The sequence below is a fragment of the Salmo salar genome, chromosome ssa22 (assembly GCF_905237065.1).
Source record: "Salmo salar chromosome ssa22, Ssal_v3.1, whole genome shotgun sequence".
Taxonomy (NCBI): Eukaryota; Metazoa; Chordata; class Actinopteri; order Salmoniformes; family Salmonidae; genus Salmo; species Salmo salar.
This window is the reverse complement of record NC_059463.1, coordinates 54,207,995-54,222,996: the sequence shown is the minus strand read 5'-3', so window position 1 is coordinate 54,222,996 and position 15,002 is coordinate 54,207,995. Positions and strand designations below refer to the sequence as shown.

The window sequence follows — 15,002 nt, the reverse complement described above, 5'->3', positions numbered from 1 at the left end:
CGAGATACAACAACAGACTAAAACACTAAGAATAAAGGAAAAAACTCCCTTCATTACTTAGTGCAAATAATTCATCACAGACTTTAAACACGTATGATGTAGCTACTGTATGCACTGGGATGGATGGCATGTAGCAGTAGTGTCCTTCACCAGCATAGTATAGTCTAGTTTAAAATGGAGTTGTGCTGACTGTATGTATGTACACTAGACACTGTACAAGGAGGACAGGTTTGTACCTCCACAGTCAGAGCCAGGTACAGTTGCCGGCACTAAAAAGCTAGGTTGTACTGCAGTGTTATTTATACAGACAGAACAATTGCTGCAAGGCGCTCAAGTACCTTCTAGCAAATAGTTGCGTCAAAAACAAGTATTGGAGACCGGTGCAGGATTTTAAAAACCCTAACTTTTTAGCAACTGTAGATGAGATGCTCTGGACCCTGAACGCAGCCTAGTAGTGGAGGTACGTTCAGGTTCAGTTGTAATTTTACAACAAACATCGACGACAAACACACTGCACTAATCTCACTGTATACAAGGGGCACCACCTCCACGATATTATCGTACTATAGACATTAGTTAAGCTGAGAAGAGAGAGGGGCTAGGTTGATCTAGATACAAACATGACATAGTCAAATGTTACTGCTCAAAACATGACACACATTTAGTTCTTACGGTTTTATACGACCCTTTCTTTTGTATTATGTATTTTCTTCTCTCTTTAAAAAAAAAAAGATTCCTAAAATAGAGACGACCGCTTATAGTTCTACAGGAAAGAAGAAGTAAAATGGACCATGTACTGATTCTGCTTGCTCCAAGTGGCTTGGAAATCTACATTTCCTTCTAACTACATTAATCGTAATAACAGTAATATTAATAACAATAGTTTAATAAAAAATATTAAAAACATAGACAGGAAACCAATAATGTAACTTCCTCTGTAGAAAACAAAACAAAAAGAAGACTCCTAGTGCAGATACATAGCAATGTAAACCTGGTCCTATAACTAGTTTAGTGATAATATAGTATAATAACATAGAAAGCGGGTCATTTTTTTTTTCTTCTTCAATTCGTTCCTCTCACAGAGAGCGCTCACATCATAGTTTCTACAATAGTGTGGGTGGGCTTGATCAGGCCGTTGTTCCCGTTAGGGTCCAGGGGGTAGGCCAGCTCGGCAGACATGCCCTTGGGACGGTGGTCGACTGGACGGGAGCTAGCACCTCCCAGCGGAGCTGCCACAGCCTTGATCCTCTGGGTGGAGACAAAAAGAAGAGATCTGTTTAATTCCACTAAATACCAATATACTGTACAAGTATGATTATATGACGGCAAGTGTACCTGTTACAGATGGATCAACTTGAAAAATGACCTCTAGACTCACCAACTTCTACTGGCTTAATCACAACTTTGTTGGGAGGTCCAGTATATCAGTCAGAGCTCAGAGGTCAAGATGAAGCTTCTGAACTACATGAAGTCCCTTGGGGTAGGAGCTAGGGTGTAGGGTCTAGAACCTAGGGGTAGGGGCTAGGGCTTAGAGGGTTGGGTCTAGAACCTAGGGGTAGGGGCTAGGGCTTAGGGTGTAGGGTCTAGAACCTAGGGGTAGGAGCTAGGGCTTAGGATCTAGAACCTAGGGGTAGGGGCTAGGGCTTAGGGTCTAGAACGTAGGGGTAGGGGCTAGGGCTTAGGGTGTAGGGTCTAGAACCTAGGGGTAGGGGCTAGGGCTTAGGTTGTAGGGTCTAGAACCTAGGGGTAGGAGCTAGGGCTTAGGGTCTAGAACCTAGGGGTAGGGGCTAGGGCTTAGGGTGTAGGGTCTAGAACCTAGGGGTAGGGGCTAGGGCTTAGGGTGTAGGGTCTAGAACTTAGGGGTAGTGGCTAGGGCTTAGGGTGTAGGGTCTAGAACCAAGGGGCTTGGGGGCTAGGGCTTAGAATGTAGTGTCTAGAACCAAGGGGCTTGGGGCTAGGGCTTAGGATGTAGTGTCTAGAAACGAGGGGCTTGGGGGCTAGGGCTTAGGATGTAGTGTCTAGAACCAAGGGTCTTGGGGGCTAGGGTTATAAGAGTTGTGTACTAACCTCTATGAGTGGTCCATCGGACTGGATGATCTTGATGACCACCACCATAGGAATACAGATCATAGAAGCCAGGGCCAGAGTCCAGCCCACACCGATGGACCAGTCGGGGTACTCGTAAACCTTGTTGTAAGTCAAAGGTTTGTATTTGACCAAGGAGAAGACAAAGCAACCCTGGAGGCAGAGAGAAAACACCAATGGAGGGTAAATGTATTAATGCTAACTCACATTCTCCAATGTCTGACAATGAGGAAACGGTTTGGCGTTCTTGTACATTTGCAGTGCCAGCTTGCACTAGCTAACTATCGGTTTCAAAACAAGGGATCTACCTGAAAACGTCCTTGTTCTCAGTAATACAATACTTGATGCTTGATGCTTTTTTTAAAAATGATGCAAACTGAGTCTTTCAATTCATTCAGACAAACAACTATTGTTTCATGAACATTTTGGAAAACAAATTCAAATGAAAACAATTATTGACGTAATTGATAATAGCGTTACAGCCATATCTAAAATTATAATAATATCAGAGCTGGTAGTAATTGACATCCACTAAGACATAGTCTCCTCAAACTCTCCTTAGTCCCTCTCATTCTCCTTGAGATCTCCTTAATCTCTCCTTAGTCCGTCTCAAGAGAACAAATAGCACTATGTTTCCTGGCCGTTAAGACACAGGAGATTCAACAAGATTAAACAGGATTAGCCTACGGACGGAGCCAAGCACCACATTTCCCAAATGCCTCAACAGTTTTAATCCAGCAAGCACACACAGCATGGGACGCCGGGCCAACGGTTACCCTTTAACCTCCAGGGAGGCAGGGCCAACGGTTACCCTTTAACCTCCAGGGATGCAGGGCCAACGGTTACCCTTTAACTTCCAGGGAGGCAGGGCCAACGGTTACCCTTTAACCTCCAGGGATGCAGGGCCAACGGTTACCCTTTAACTTCCAGGGAGGCAGGGCCAACGGTTACCCTTTAACCTCCAGGGAGGCAGGGCCAACGGTTACCCTTTAACCTCCAGGGAGGCAGGGCCAACGGTTACCCTTTAACCTCCAGGGAGGCAGGGCCAACGGTTACCCTTTAACCTCCAGGGAGGCAGGGCCAACGGTTACCCTTTAACCTCCAGGGAGGCAGGACCACCGGTTACCCTTTAACCTCCAGGGAGGCAGGGCCAACGGTTACCCTTTAACCTCCAGGGAGGCAGGGCCAACGGTTACCCTTTAACCTCCAGGGAGGCAGGGCCAACGGTTACCCTTTAACCTCCATGGACAGAGGGCCAACGGTTACCCTTTAACCTCCAGGACCGCTGGGCCAAAGGTTAACCTTTAACCTCCAGGGACTCCGGGCCAACGGTTAACCTTTAACCTCCAGGGGCACTGGGCCAACGCTTAACCTCCAGAGATGCTGGGCCAACGGTTAACCTTTAACCTCCAGGGATGCAGGACCACCGGTTACCCTTTAACCTCCGGGGACGCTGGGCCAACGGTTAACCTTTAACCTCCAGGGATGTAGGGCTGCCGGTTACCCTTTAACCTTTAACCACCAGGGAGGCAGGGCAACCGGTTAATCTTTAACCTCCAGGGATGCAGGACCACCGGTTAACCTTTAACCTCCAGGGATGCAGGACCACCGGTTAACCTTTAACCTCCAGGGAGGCAGGACCACCGGTTAATCTTTAACCTCCAGGGATGCAGGACCACCGGTTAATCTTTAACCTCCAGGGATGCAGGACCACCGGTTAACCTTTAACCTCCAGGGAGGCAGGACCACCGGTTAACCTTTAACCTCCAGGGAGGCAGGACCACCGGTTAACCTTTAACCTCCAGGGATGCAGGACCACCGGTTAACCTTTAACCACCAGGGAGGCAGGGCCACCGGTTAATCTTTAACCTCCAGGGATGCAGGACCACCGGTTAACCTTTAACCTCCAGGGAGGCAGGACCACCGGTTAACCTTTAACCTCCAGGGAGGCAGGGCCACCAGTTAACCTTTAACCTCCAGGGATGCAGGGCCAACGGTTACCCTTTAACCTCCAGGGAGGCAGGGCCAACGGTTACCCTTTAACCTCCAGGGAGGCAGGGCCAACGGTTACCCTTTAACCTCCAGGGAGGCAGGGCCAACGGTTACCCTTTAACCTCCAGGGAGGCAGGGCCAACGGTTACCCTTTAACCTCCATGGACAGAGGGCCAACGGTTACCCTTTAACCTCCAGGACCGCTGGGCCAAAGGTTAACCTTTAACCTCCAGGGACTCCGGGCCAACGGTTAACCTTTAACCTCCAGGGGCACCGGTTAATCTTTAACTAGCAGGGAGGCAGGGCCACCAGTTAACCTTTAACCACCAGGGCCAAACAGGAGGGGATGTGATCTTACAGAGCCTGGCCACTTTTGTTAAGCAAATTATCATAGGACCCCCCCACCTCAAAATCTAGGATCCCCCCACCTCAAAATATAGGACCCCTCCACCTCAAAATATAGGACACCCCCACCTCAAAATCTAGGACCCCACCCCACAAATATAGGACCCTACCTCCCAAATCTAGGACCCTACCCCTAGCTCCGATGGGAATGAATCCACTGTCTGTTTATCTGTCTGTCTGTCTGTCTGTCTGTCTGTCTGTCTGTCTGTCTGTCTGTCTGTCTGTCTGTCTGTCTGTCTGTCTGTCTGTCTGTCTGTCTGTCTCTATCTCTCCTCTCTCTCTCTCTCCTCTCTTTTACCAGGCAGATGGCCATTCCATCTTGGGTTCAGCGTTGTTGAACTTACTGAGTCAATTGTGGATTTTCACAGCAAATCCAGAGGATGGACGGACGGACACGCAAACGCAAACACACACACTGCTGTTGTAGTAGTATAATGTTTGAGTGGGGGGAAGAAGGGATGACAGATGTGTACAGATATATCACTTTCTGTCCTTTACTGTAGGGTCTGCATCCCTCCTCATATCTCTGTCCTTTACTGTAGGGTCTGCATCCCTCCTCATATCTCTGTCCTTTACTGTAGGGTCTGCATCCCTCCTCATATCTCTGTCCTTTACTGTAGGGTCTGCATCCCTCCTCATATCTCTGTCCTTTACTGTAGGGTCTGCATCCCTCCTCATATCTCTGTCCTTTACTGTAGGGTCTGCATCCCTCCTCATATCTCTGTCCTTTACTGTAGGGTCTGCATCCCAAATGGCACCCTATTCCATATGTAGTGCACTTCTTTTTGACTAGGGCCCATAGGTTACATTATATAGAATAAAATACAGCAAAGGTACCATTTGATACGAAAGTCAATATGAATGAACATAGACTCACCACACAAAGAAGAGGTGTGATTAAAGACCAGCTCCATTTCATCCAGGGATTTGGTCTGTAGCCAATCATGTCTTCAATCGCATCATAGAAATTATCAACGCCTGATAGGAGGAGAGAAAAAAAAATAGAGCATTTTGTCAGATTGATATAAATGGTACCCTATATTCCTTTTATAGTGCACTACTTTTAGACCAGGGCCTATAGTAAGGCTGTGGTCAAAAATACGTCCACTATAGGGACTATAGGGTACCATTTGTGATGTAGACAGTATTCTATCTCATGTTTCTCTTTATACTGGGACACAGCCTGTCTAGGTCTAGATGTATTTTTGACGGTGTCCGGCGATATAATGCAACAATAAATTGAGACAGAACTGTAACATCTCTATACAGCTGGAGTAGTTGTGAATGTATTTCACTGACGGAGCCCGAGGACATTTAAGGACCACAGCTCCTATACAGACATACACAGACAGAGCATTATATTAGTAGACGTACCATAAACCCAGGCTACAGCAATACATTCAAAGAATGCAACCCACAAAAGGCACACACCGCTGGCTGCATAGTAGTCAAAGAGTTGAAATACATACATGCCACCCTGTGGGAGAGAGGAACAGGATTTAGTGCTTGGCTCATGTGTGAATGTAGGATTCAATGCATAGATTTACAACAACAAAAAAGGGTTCCAAAAGGGTTCTTCGGCTGTCCCCATAGGAGAACCCTACAGTGTAAAGGGTTCCACATTGAACACAAAAGGGTTCTCCCTGGAACCAAAACGGGTTCTTCAAAAGGTTTCTCCTATGTGGACAGCTGAAGAACCATTTTAGGTTCTACATAGCACCTAATTTTTCTAAGAGTGTAGTGGTGGGAGAATAACCGTTCGCATTCCAAATAGCACCTTGTTCCCTACATAGTGCAGTACTTTTTACCATAGCCCTATGGGCCCTGGATAAAGAAGTGCACTTTATATAATAAGGAATAGGGTACCATTTGTGATGCAGACATGTTCCGACACAATAGCCCAACGGAACCTTGAGCCGTCCCGAGTTCCAACTCTCAACAGAGCACTCAGTCAGAGGCAACATGAGATTGTGATGTCATGGAAAAAGAACAGGCTACTGTGGTCGAAATTACATAAAGCAGTAAGTCCCTGACTCCCTGGCTGTCTAGGGGGCTTAGTGGGGTAGGATTAGGGAGTAGGGACTGTGGTGGGTTTGGTCTTTCTGAGGGTCATCCCATGCTTCTTTCTACATTATGAGGCTGAGAGGCAGGGACACCGCACAGTATCTCCAAGTATAGCTAGCTAGCAATAACTTTTTACAGCTCATGATGCCCTGGTTTGAGATGAGCTTCCCAGAAAGTGACTGACAGTTCAGTAGGGTTTCTCAGAGTGGAGATAAAAGAGAGCGAGGTGTATGTGTGAGCCAAATATTTCTCTAAATAGACCATACAGTAGGCTACTGGGAAGCTCAGGCCACACCAGAATATTTGGAGTGGTGCTATTGTGAGGTACTGGCATGAGAAGATAGGAAAATAGAAAGTGGAACTGAATGTATGGGACTCTTGTTTCTGGGGGAATTTGAGGTTTAAAAGCTCCACAAGACCATTTTCTATTCAAGTGCGGTGGGAACCACTGCCATAAGGTGAAGCTATATTGTCTACATTGCCTTCAGAAAGTATTCACTTCCCTTGACTTTTTTCCACATTCTGTTGTATTACAACCTTAATTTAAAATTGATTACATTTATATATTTTTGTCACTGGCCTACACACAATACCCCATAATGTCAAAGTGAAATTATGTTTTTCAAAATGTGTACTAATTCATTAAAAATGAACAGATGAAATGTCTTGAGTCAATAAGTATTCAACCACTCTCTTATGGCAAGCCTAAATAAGTTCAGGAGTAAAAAATGTGCTTAACAAGTCACATAATAAGTTGCATGGGCTCACTCTGTGTGCAAATTATTGTGTTTAACATGCTTTTTTAATGACTACCTCATCTCTGTACCCCTAACATTTATCTGTAAGGTCCCTCAGTCGAGCTGTTAATTTCTAACACAGATTCAACCACAAAGACCAGTTTTCCAACGCATCGCAAAAAAGGATACCTGTTGGTAGATTGGAAAAAGAAAAAAAAACAGACTTTGAATATCCCTTTGAGCATGGTGAAGTTATTTATTACACTTTGGATGGTGTATCAATATACCCAGTCACTACAATGATACAGGCATCCTTCCTAACTCAGCTGCGAGACAGGAAGGAAACCGCTCAGGGATTTCACCATGAGGCCAATGGTGACTTTAAAACAGTTATAGTTCATTGGCTGTGACATGAGTTAACTGAGGATGGATCAACAACATTGTAGTTACTCCACAAAACCAAACGAATTGATCTTGTTTGCAATAAGGCACTAAAGTAATACTGCAAAATATGTGGCAAAGAAAATAACTTTATGTTTGGGGTAAATCCAACACAACACATCACTGAGTACCATTCTTCATATTTTCAAGCATAGTGGTGGCTGCATCATGTTATGGGTATGCTTGTAATCGTTAAGGACTGGGGAGGGATGGTACCAGGAGGCCAATGTATTCTTGGGGACCTTCAATGCTGCAGAAATATTTTGGTACCCTTCCCCAGATCTGTGCCTCAACACAATCCTGTCTCGGAGCTCTACGGACAATTCCTTCGACCTCATGGCTTGGTTTTTGTACTGTCAACTGTGGGACCTTATATAGACAGGTGTGTGCCTTTCCAAATCATGTCCAATCAATTGAATTTACTACAGGTAGACTCCAATCAAGTTGTCGAGACATCTCAAGGATGATCAATGGAAACAGGATGCACCTGAGCTCAATTTCAAGTCTCATAGCAAAGGGTCTGAATACTTATGTAAATAAGGTATTTCTGTTTTTTATTTTTTATACATTTGTAAAATGTATAAAAACATGTTTTCACTTTGTATTATGGGGTATTGTGTGTGGATTGCTGAGGATTTTTTTTTTTTTAATCAATTTTAGAATAAGGCTGTAACGTAACAAAATGTGGAAAAAGTCAAGGGGTGTGAATACTTTCCAAATGCACTGTACATCATATTCATTAGGATGTCGCTTAATTTTAGTAAGATAATATTATATTCATTAGGGTGTCGCTTAATTTTAGTAAGATAATATTATATTCATTAGGGTGTCGCTTAATTTTAGTAAGATAATTTTATATTTATTGGGGTGTCGCTAAGGTTCGGGACTGGGCTGGACACTTGTGATACTGTATCTTACATAGGAAAGTACATTAACTAGAACTTATTTAAGTAACATTAGGGCCATATGATATCAGAGTAAAAAGTTCAAGTTTACTCCCAGAAGATAGTACTTACCCTAGTAACCATGGTAAGTCCCAGAAGATAGCTTATGGAGCACACTGTAGCTATAAAAAGTTCCCGACGGTAACCCTTCCTTAGGAAGGAGGGATACAGATCCACCAAGGAGGTGATCTGTCCTTCCACTTCCACAAACTGGGGACAGGAAGACACAGAGACAAGAGATGAGAGTAGTGGTGCATACAGTAGGCCTGATAGGCTAACATTGTTGTAGGGACGTAGTCCTGTGTGGCTCAGTCCATAAAACATGTCTCTTGCATCGACAAGGGTCGTGGGTTTGATTCCCATGGTATAACTGTCTATGGATGCTATGGATGCTAGCATTTAGCTGTGGTAATGATACGACTGTCTATGGATGCTAGCATTGAGCTGTAGTAATGATACGACTGTCTATGGATGCTAGCATTGAGCTGTGGTAATGATACGACTGTCTATGGATGCTAGCATTTAGCTGTAGTAATGATATGACTGTCTATGGATGCTAGCATTTAGCTGTGGTAATGATACGACTGTCTATGGATGCTAGCATTGAGCTGTGGTAATGATACGACTGTCTATGAATGCTAGCATTGAGCTGTAGTAATGATACTACTGTCTATGGATGCTAGCATTATGGATGCTAGCATTGAGCTGTGGTAATGATACGACTGTCTATGGATGATAGCATTATGGATGCTAGCATTTAGCTGTATTGACTAACTGACTGACTACGTCAACATGTAGTTGTTTATTCATAAGCAGTTAACATCCAGCATTAGAACCTGGGGTGATGTGTCCGTGTCCTGGCTTGCCTCTGTGGATTGACAGTTTTTATTGACTGACTGTTTAGTCCTGTTTAGGCCTGTATTGATCACATGTGTATGGGGGCAGGAGTTTTTCCTCCTGATCACATGTATATGGGCCACAAGTTTTTTCCTGGCCATGTGACCATGAATTTCCCCATGCAGGTTAATAAAGCTGACCATGTGACATTCAGGAACTTGCTTAGTTATAACTTCCCTATATTAATATACTGACTGTGGCCACGCTCTAATGCCATTGGATCTTGAAAATTGGAACAGAAGCACCTCTATCTCTTAACATGCTTACAACCCTGTACATTTACCCTACAAAGTGTATATTTTTCACCATCTCAGCAATTGTATCACTCATATCAATAAACTGACTTACTGTCTCATAATAAAACATACAACTTCCATTAACAAGACAATAAAATGTGTATAATTTCATAATCTTAGTGCTCATATGACTGATATCAATAAACTTCCTTACCACTGTGTTATAACGACCTGACCTGACTTCCTCAGATTCAGATTTTTGATTAATTATGACGATACCACTGACCTATCCTAACGTAGCAGTCGTAAAAGGAACGCCTGAACGGGTTCGTCAGAAAGCAGAAACATCCGGTTTTCAGGCTTCTCCTCTTCCTCTATGCTTTTCCCATAAACCGTATGCTTCCGGTTTCCTTACGTCCCCGCTGAAGGTGCAACTGACGTGACTGTATCAAATTCAGATTCAGATCCTTGATTCATTATGAGTATACTACTGACTGTTTCAGAATCAGAGTCAGATTCAGATCCTTGATTCATTATGAGTATACTACTGACTGTTTCAGAATCAGAGTCAGATCCTTGATTCATTATGAGTATACTACTGACTGTTTCAGAATCAGAGTCAGATTCAGATCCTTGATTCATTATGAGTATACTACTGACTGTTTCAGAATCAGAGTCAGAGTCAGATACTTGATTCATTATGAGTATACTACTGACTGTTTCAGAATCAGAGTCAGATCCTTGATTCATTATGAGTATACTACTGACTGTTTCAGAATCAGAGTCAGATTCAGATACTTGATTCATTATGAGTATACTACTGACTGTTTCAGAATCAGAGTCAGAGTCAGATCCTTGATTCATTATGAGTATACTACTGACTGTTTCAGAATCAGAGTCAGATTCAGATACTTGATTCTCAATTCATACTGAATATACTGACCTGACTGTCTCAGATTCAGACTCAGATACTCGTCGCCAAACCCACTGGCTCCAGGTTATCTACAAGACCCTGCTAGGTAAAGTCCTGCCTTATCTCTGCTCGCTGGTCACCATAGCTGCACCCACCCGTAGCACGCGTTCCAGCAGGTATATCTCACTTGTCACCCCCAAAGCCAATTCCTCCTTTGGCCGCCTCTCCTTCCAGTTCTCTGCTGCCAATGACTGGAACGAACTACAAAAATCTCTGAAACTGGAAACACTTATCTCCCTCACTAGCTTTAAGCACCAGCTGTCAGAGCAGCTCACAGATCACTGCACCTGTACATAGCCCATCTATAAATAGCCCAAACAACTATCGCTTCCCCTACTGTATTTATGTATTTATTTTGCTTCTTTGCACCCCAGTATTTCTACTTTGCACACTCATCTACTGTCAAATCTACCATTCCAGTGTTTTACTTGCTATATTGTATTTACTTTGCCACTATGGTCTTTTTTGCCTTTACCTCCCTTATCTCACCTCATTTGCTCACATTGCATATAGACTTATTTTTCTACTGTATTATTGACTGTATGTTTGTTTTACTCCATGTGCAACTCTGTGTTGTTGTATGTGTCGAACTGCTTTGCTTTATCTTGGCCAGGTTGCAGTTGTAAATGAGAACTTGTTCTCAACTTGCCTACCTGGTTAAATAAAGGTGAAATAAAATAAAAATAAAGATACTTGATTCTCAATTCATACTGAACATACTGACCTGACTGTCTCAGAGTCAGATTCAGATTCAGATACTTGATTCTCACTTCATACTGAACATACTGACCTGACTGTCTCAGATTCAGACTCAGATACTTGATTCTCAATTCATACTGAACATACTGACCTGACTGTCTCAGATTCAGATTCAGATACCTGATTCTCAATTCATACTGAACATACTGACCTGACTGTCTCAGATTCAGATTCAGATACCTGATTCTCAATTCATACTGAACATACTGACCTGACTGTCTCAGATTCAGACTCAGATACTTGACTCTCAATTCATACTGAACATACTGACCTGACTGTCTCAGATTCAGATACTTGACTCTCAATTCATACTGAACATACTGACCTGACTGTCTCAGATTCAGATACTTGACTCTCAATTCATACTGAACATACTGACCTGACTGTCTCAGATTCAGATTCAGATTCAGATACTTGATTCTCAATTCATACTGAATATACTGACCTGACTGTCTCAGATTCAGATTCAGATACTTGATTCTCAATTTATACGGAGTAGACCACTGACCTGACTGTCGAGACCCAGTAGCAGAAGCATGATGAAGAAGAGGATAGCCCAGAAGGTTGGCAGCGGCATCATAGACACAGCTTTAGGATAGGCAATGAAGGCCAAGCCAGGACCTAGAGAGGAACAAGAAGAGAGAGGGGGATGGGGAAGTGGAGAAAACACAATTAGAAACCAGGGTTCTATCGTTTGATCTGGTCTGATGCCATCTTGGTGCGTCCAAGTATAACACAGACCAAACTAATTTTAATAAGAAATAAGAAATCCTCAAAGTGTAGATCTATCTCGTCTCATCTTATCCTTACGATCATATACCGTAGGCCATTTAAGTGTAATGTATTGTCAATGCCCTTTTAACTTATGGTTCCTGGTAAGACTAGGGATTCATGTTATGACAAGAACTATCAAAGAAGGTCAACATAGCCTTACAATAGAACAGCTTAAAATGTTCATCCCCTATCAATATGTGTATATAATAACTATACTAAACTAGTAGAATATATAGGCTAGTATATAACATAACTAGTTTAGTATATAGTAGAATATATAGTGTATAATAACAACGACAGGATCAGAGGCAACATACGTCGCCTCTTCTTGATTGTAACTATAGCAACGTCACGATAACGTGGCATTATAACAATGGGATAACCTGTTACAACAGAAGTTAAAAAACAAAACAGGAAAAACAGCAAACACATAGAATAAAGTTGGTTTAGCTGTGAAATATATGACAAGGCATCCAACCAAACACGACATGACTAGCTAGCAGACTGCCTAGTGAGCTGGCTTTGAATCTTCCATAATAATAATAAAATAAAATCCTCTGTCGTGCTTGAGGCTGGTCTAGCAGGTAATGCCGTCGCCATCAGCACATATGTATCATCCTCAGCGTGGGTGCACATCTGGAACTACTCTGCATTTCTACCCCAAAAATAAAACCTCTCTCCTCAGAATCAAGTTGCTGCAGTTTAAGGCAAAGACCAAGTTGTCTCTTTCTCAGTGCACTATGCACCTTATTTCACTGCTTACAGCACAAGGTGTAAATTAGAACATGGTATCACAGACCATCTACAGTACAGTGTACCAAAACTCTCCCGTCGAAACTCATTGAATTACTTATTCTATTAAACTGCTTACAGTAAATAGCATTAATCTAGATCAGTATACTTATCAACTAAATTTGTTTCATCATATGATGTAATATATACAGTGGGGTCTGAAATTATTGACACCCTTGACAAAGATGAGTAATAATGACTGTATAAAATAAACATTTCAAATACTGAGCTATATGTTATAAACAAAAATATGGGGGAAATGATATTATTTTATACTAATAGAATTTCTCAGAGAAAGAGATCGCTCAGACAGCTGAGATACTGAGATAGATTACTGAGATAGCTCAGTATTTAAATGATTTATTTTCTACAGTCATCATTTCTCATGCATTCACTGTATCTCTGTACTCCAGCAGGAACACCCTGCACAGTCTCCTCAGAAGGATAGGGATAGAGATATCGTTCAAGGCTAGAGCAGACTGACTACACACTGCAAGAGGGAGCCAGTGATGCAGAATCTCAGTTAATACCATCAAAAGACCCATCTTTCATATCAGAATGTACAGTATAGTATATCTGCTGTAATAAAAGTAGAAATTAAGGGTGTTTTTTCTCAATTACAGAAAAATCACCTAAAAACATCACCACATTGATGCCTCCTTGTAGTATACACAGCAGTAGAAGGAGAATGACATAACAAGTGCAATAGTTAAAAACATGCTTATAATTAGAAACTTACAGAACAAATAGAATCCGCCAAGGGCATCAACCATTGAACTGATCACATTGTAAAAGACGGATAAATATGCTAGACCCATCTAAAACAGCCCAGAGTTAAGTGTCATAAGTGAGACTTAAGTCATACTTGCTTATTTTAACTTGGCACAAGATGTCCTGGATTACTGACATTATGCTTCGCCCTCATACAGTAGATACAGTATCTGTTGGAACAGGCTGGAGCAGGACTCTTAAATCTACTGGTTGGTCGTGAGAAGAAAAGGTCATGATGGGATCTCTCATGCATGGCTTGACTCTTCGCTCCCTAGCGTTCTGGATAAGATCCAATTTAACAGTAAAACTTTTTTTCTTTCCACCAGCATGTTCCTTGATACTCGATTGCTTGAAGAATCCAACCAGATCCAAATATGTGATATCCATGATATAGAGGTGCACTGAAAGGTTTTACCACAGTAAGCTGTTTTTTTATACTGTAACTTGGTATTTTTATTTCTGTCAAGCAGTGTTTGATTGCCGAAACTTCCATATTTCGATGCCGTCTTTCATGAAAATAAATCCATTTCATTCTTTACATTTAACTTTATCTAGTGTCTTTCGGATTTTGTCTTTTTTTCTGTTGGATAGAACCAGCAACACTGTTGTTTTTGCTGTTGTTTATTGTTTGTTTATTTTAAGTAGCAGCGCCCACCATCACTGCCACTTTGACCACCTCGTACCTGACTCTGCCACATCGGCAATGTCCACCCCTTGCTCTTGTGCCATGAAGCCCAGGACGGAAAATATTGCGAAGCCAGACACAAAACTGGTACCGCTGTTGAGGCCTCCCAGCAGCAAACAGTCCCTATATCACACATGTCATGGAGGTTGTTAATGAACACAAAAGGAACCTAGGTTCCCCACTTTTTCCTTTTTTTTCTACCCATTTTTCTTTAACCACTGGATTAGGTCCCACCACCACCATCACCTCCCTCCCTCCCCCCCCCCCCCCCCCCACCCCACCCCCCTGGCGTGGATGCTCACCTATAGCAGTTGTATTTGTATTTGTTGTAGCTCCCCAGTGACGTCATAGCTCCCAGACAGATGGCATAGGAGAAGAAGATCTGAGTCCCTGCATCAATCCAAACCTGGAGGTAGAAGGGGGGAAGACATAAAGGCTGAGACGCAA

General features: G+C 42.8%; 1 protein-coding gene across 1 annotated transcript in view; it reads right to left on the bottom strand.

Moving 5' to 3' along the window:
- Positions 1–870: 870 nt before the first annotated feature.
- Positions 871–15,002, bottom strand: part of slc6a6b (solute carrier family 6 member 6b) — a 37,316-nt gene continuing 23,184 nt past the window's right edge. Inside the window, 8 exon segments of the mRNA NM_001139800.1 lie at positions 871–1,248; positions 2,068–2,238; positions 5,360–5,460; positions 5,857–5,959; positions 8,741–8,878; positions 12,042–12,154; positions 14,554–14,678; positions 14,858–14,961. Of these exon segments, the coding sequence (NP_001133272.1) occupies positions 1,090–1,248; positions 2,068–2,238; positions 5,360–5,460; positions 5,857–5,959; positions 8,741–8,878; positions 12,042–12,154; positions 14,554–14,678; positions 14,858–14,961 (1,014 nt within the window). The 3' untranslated portion in view covers positions 871–1,089.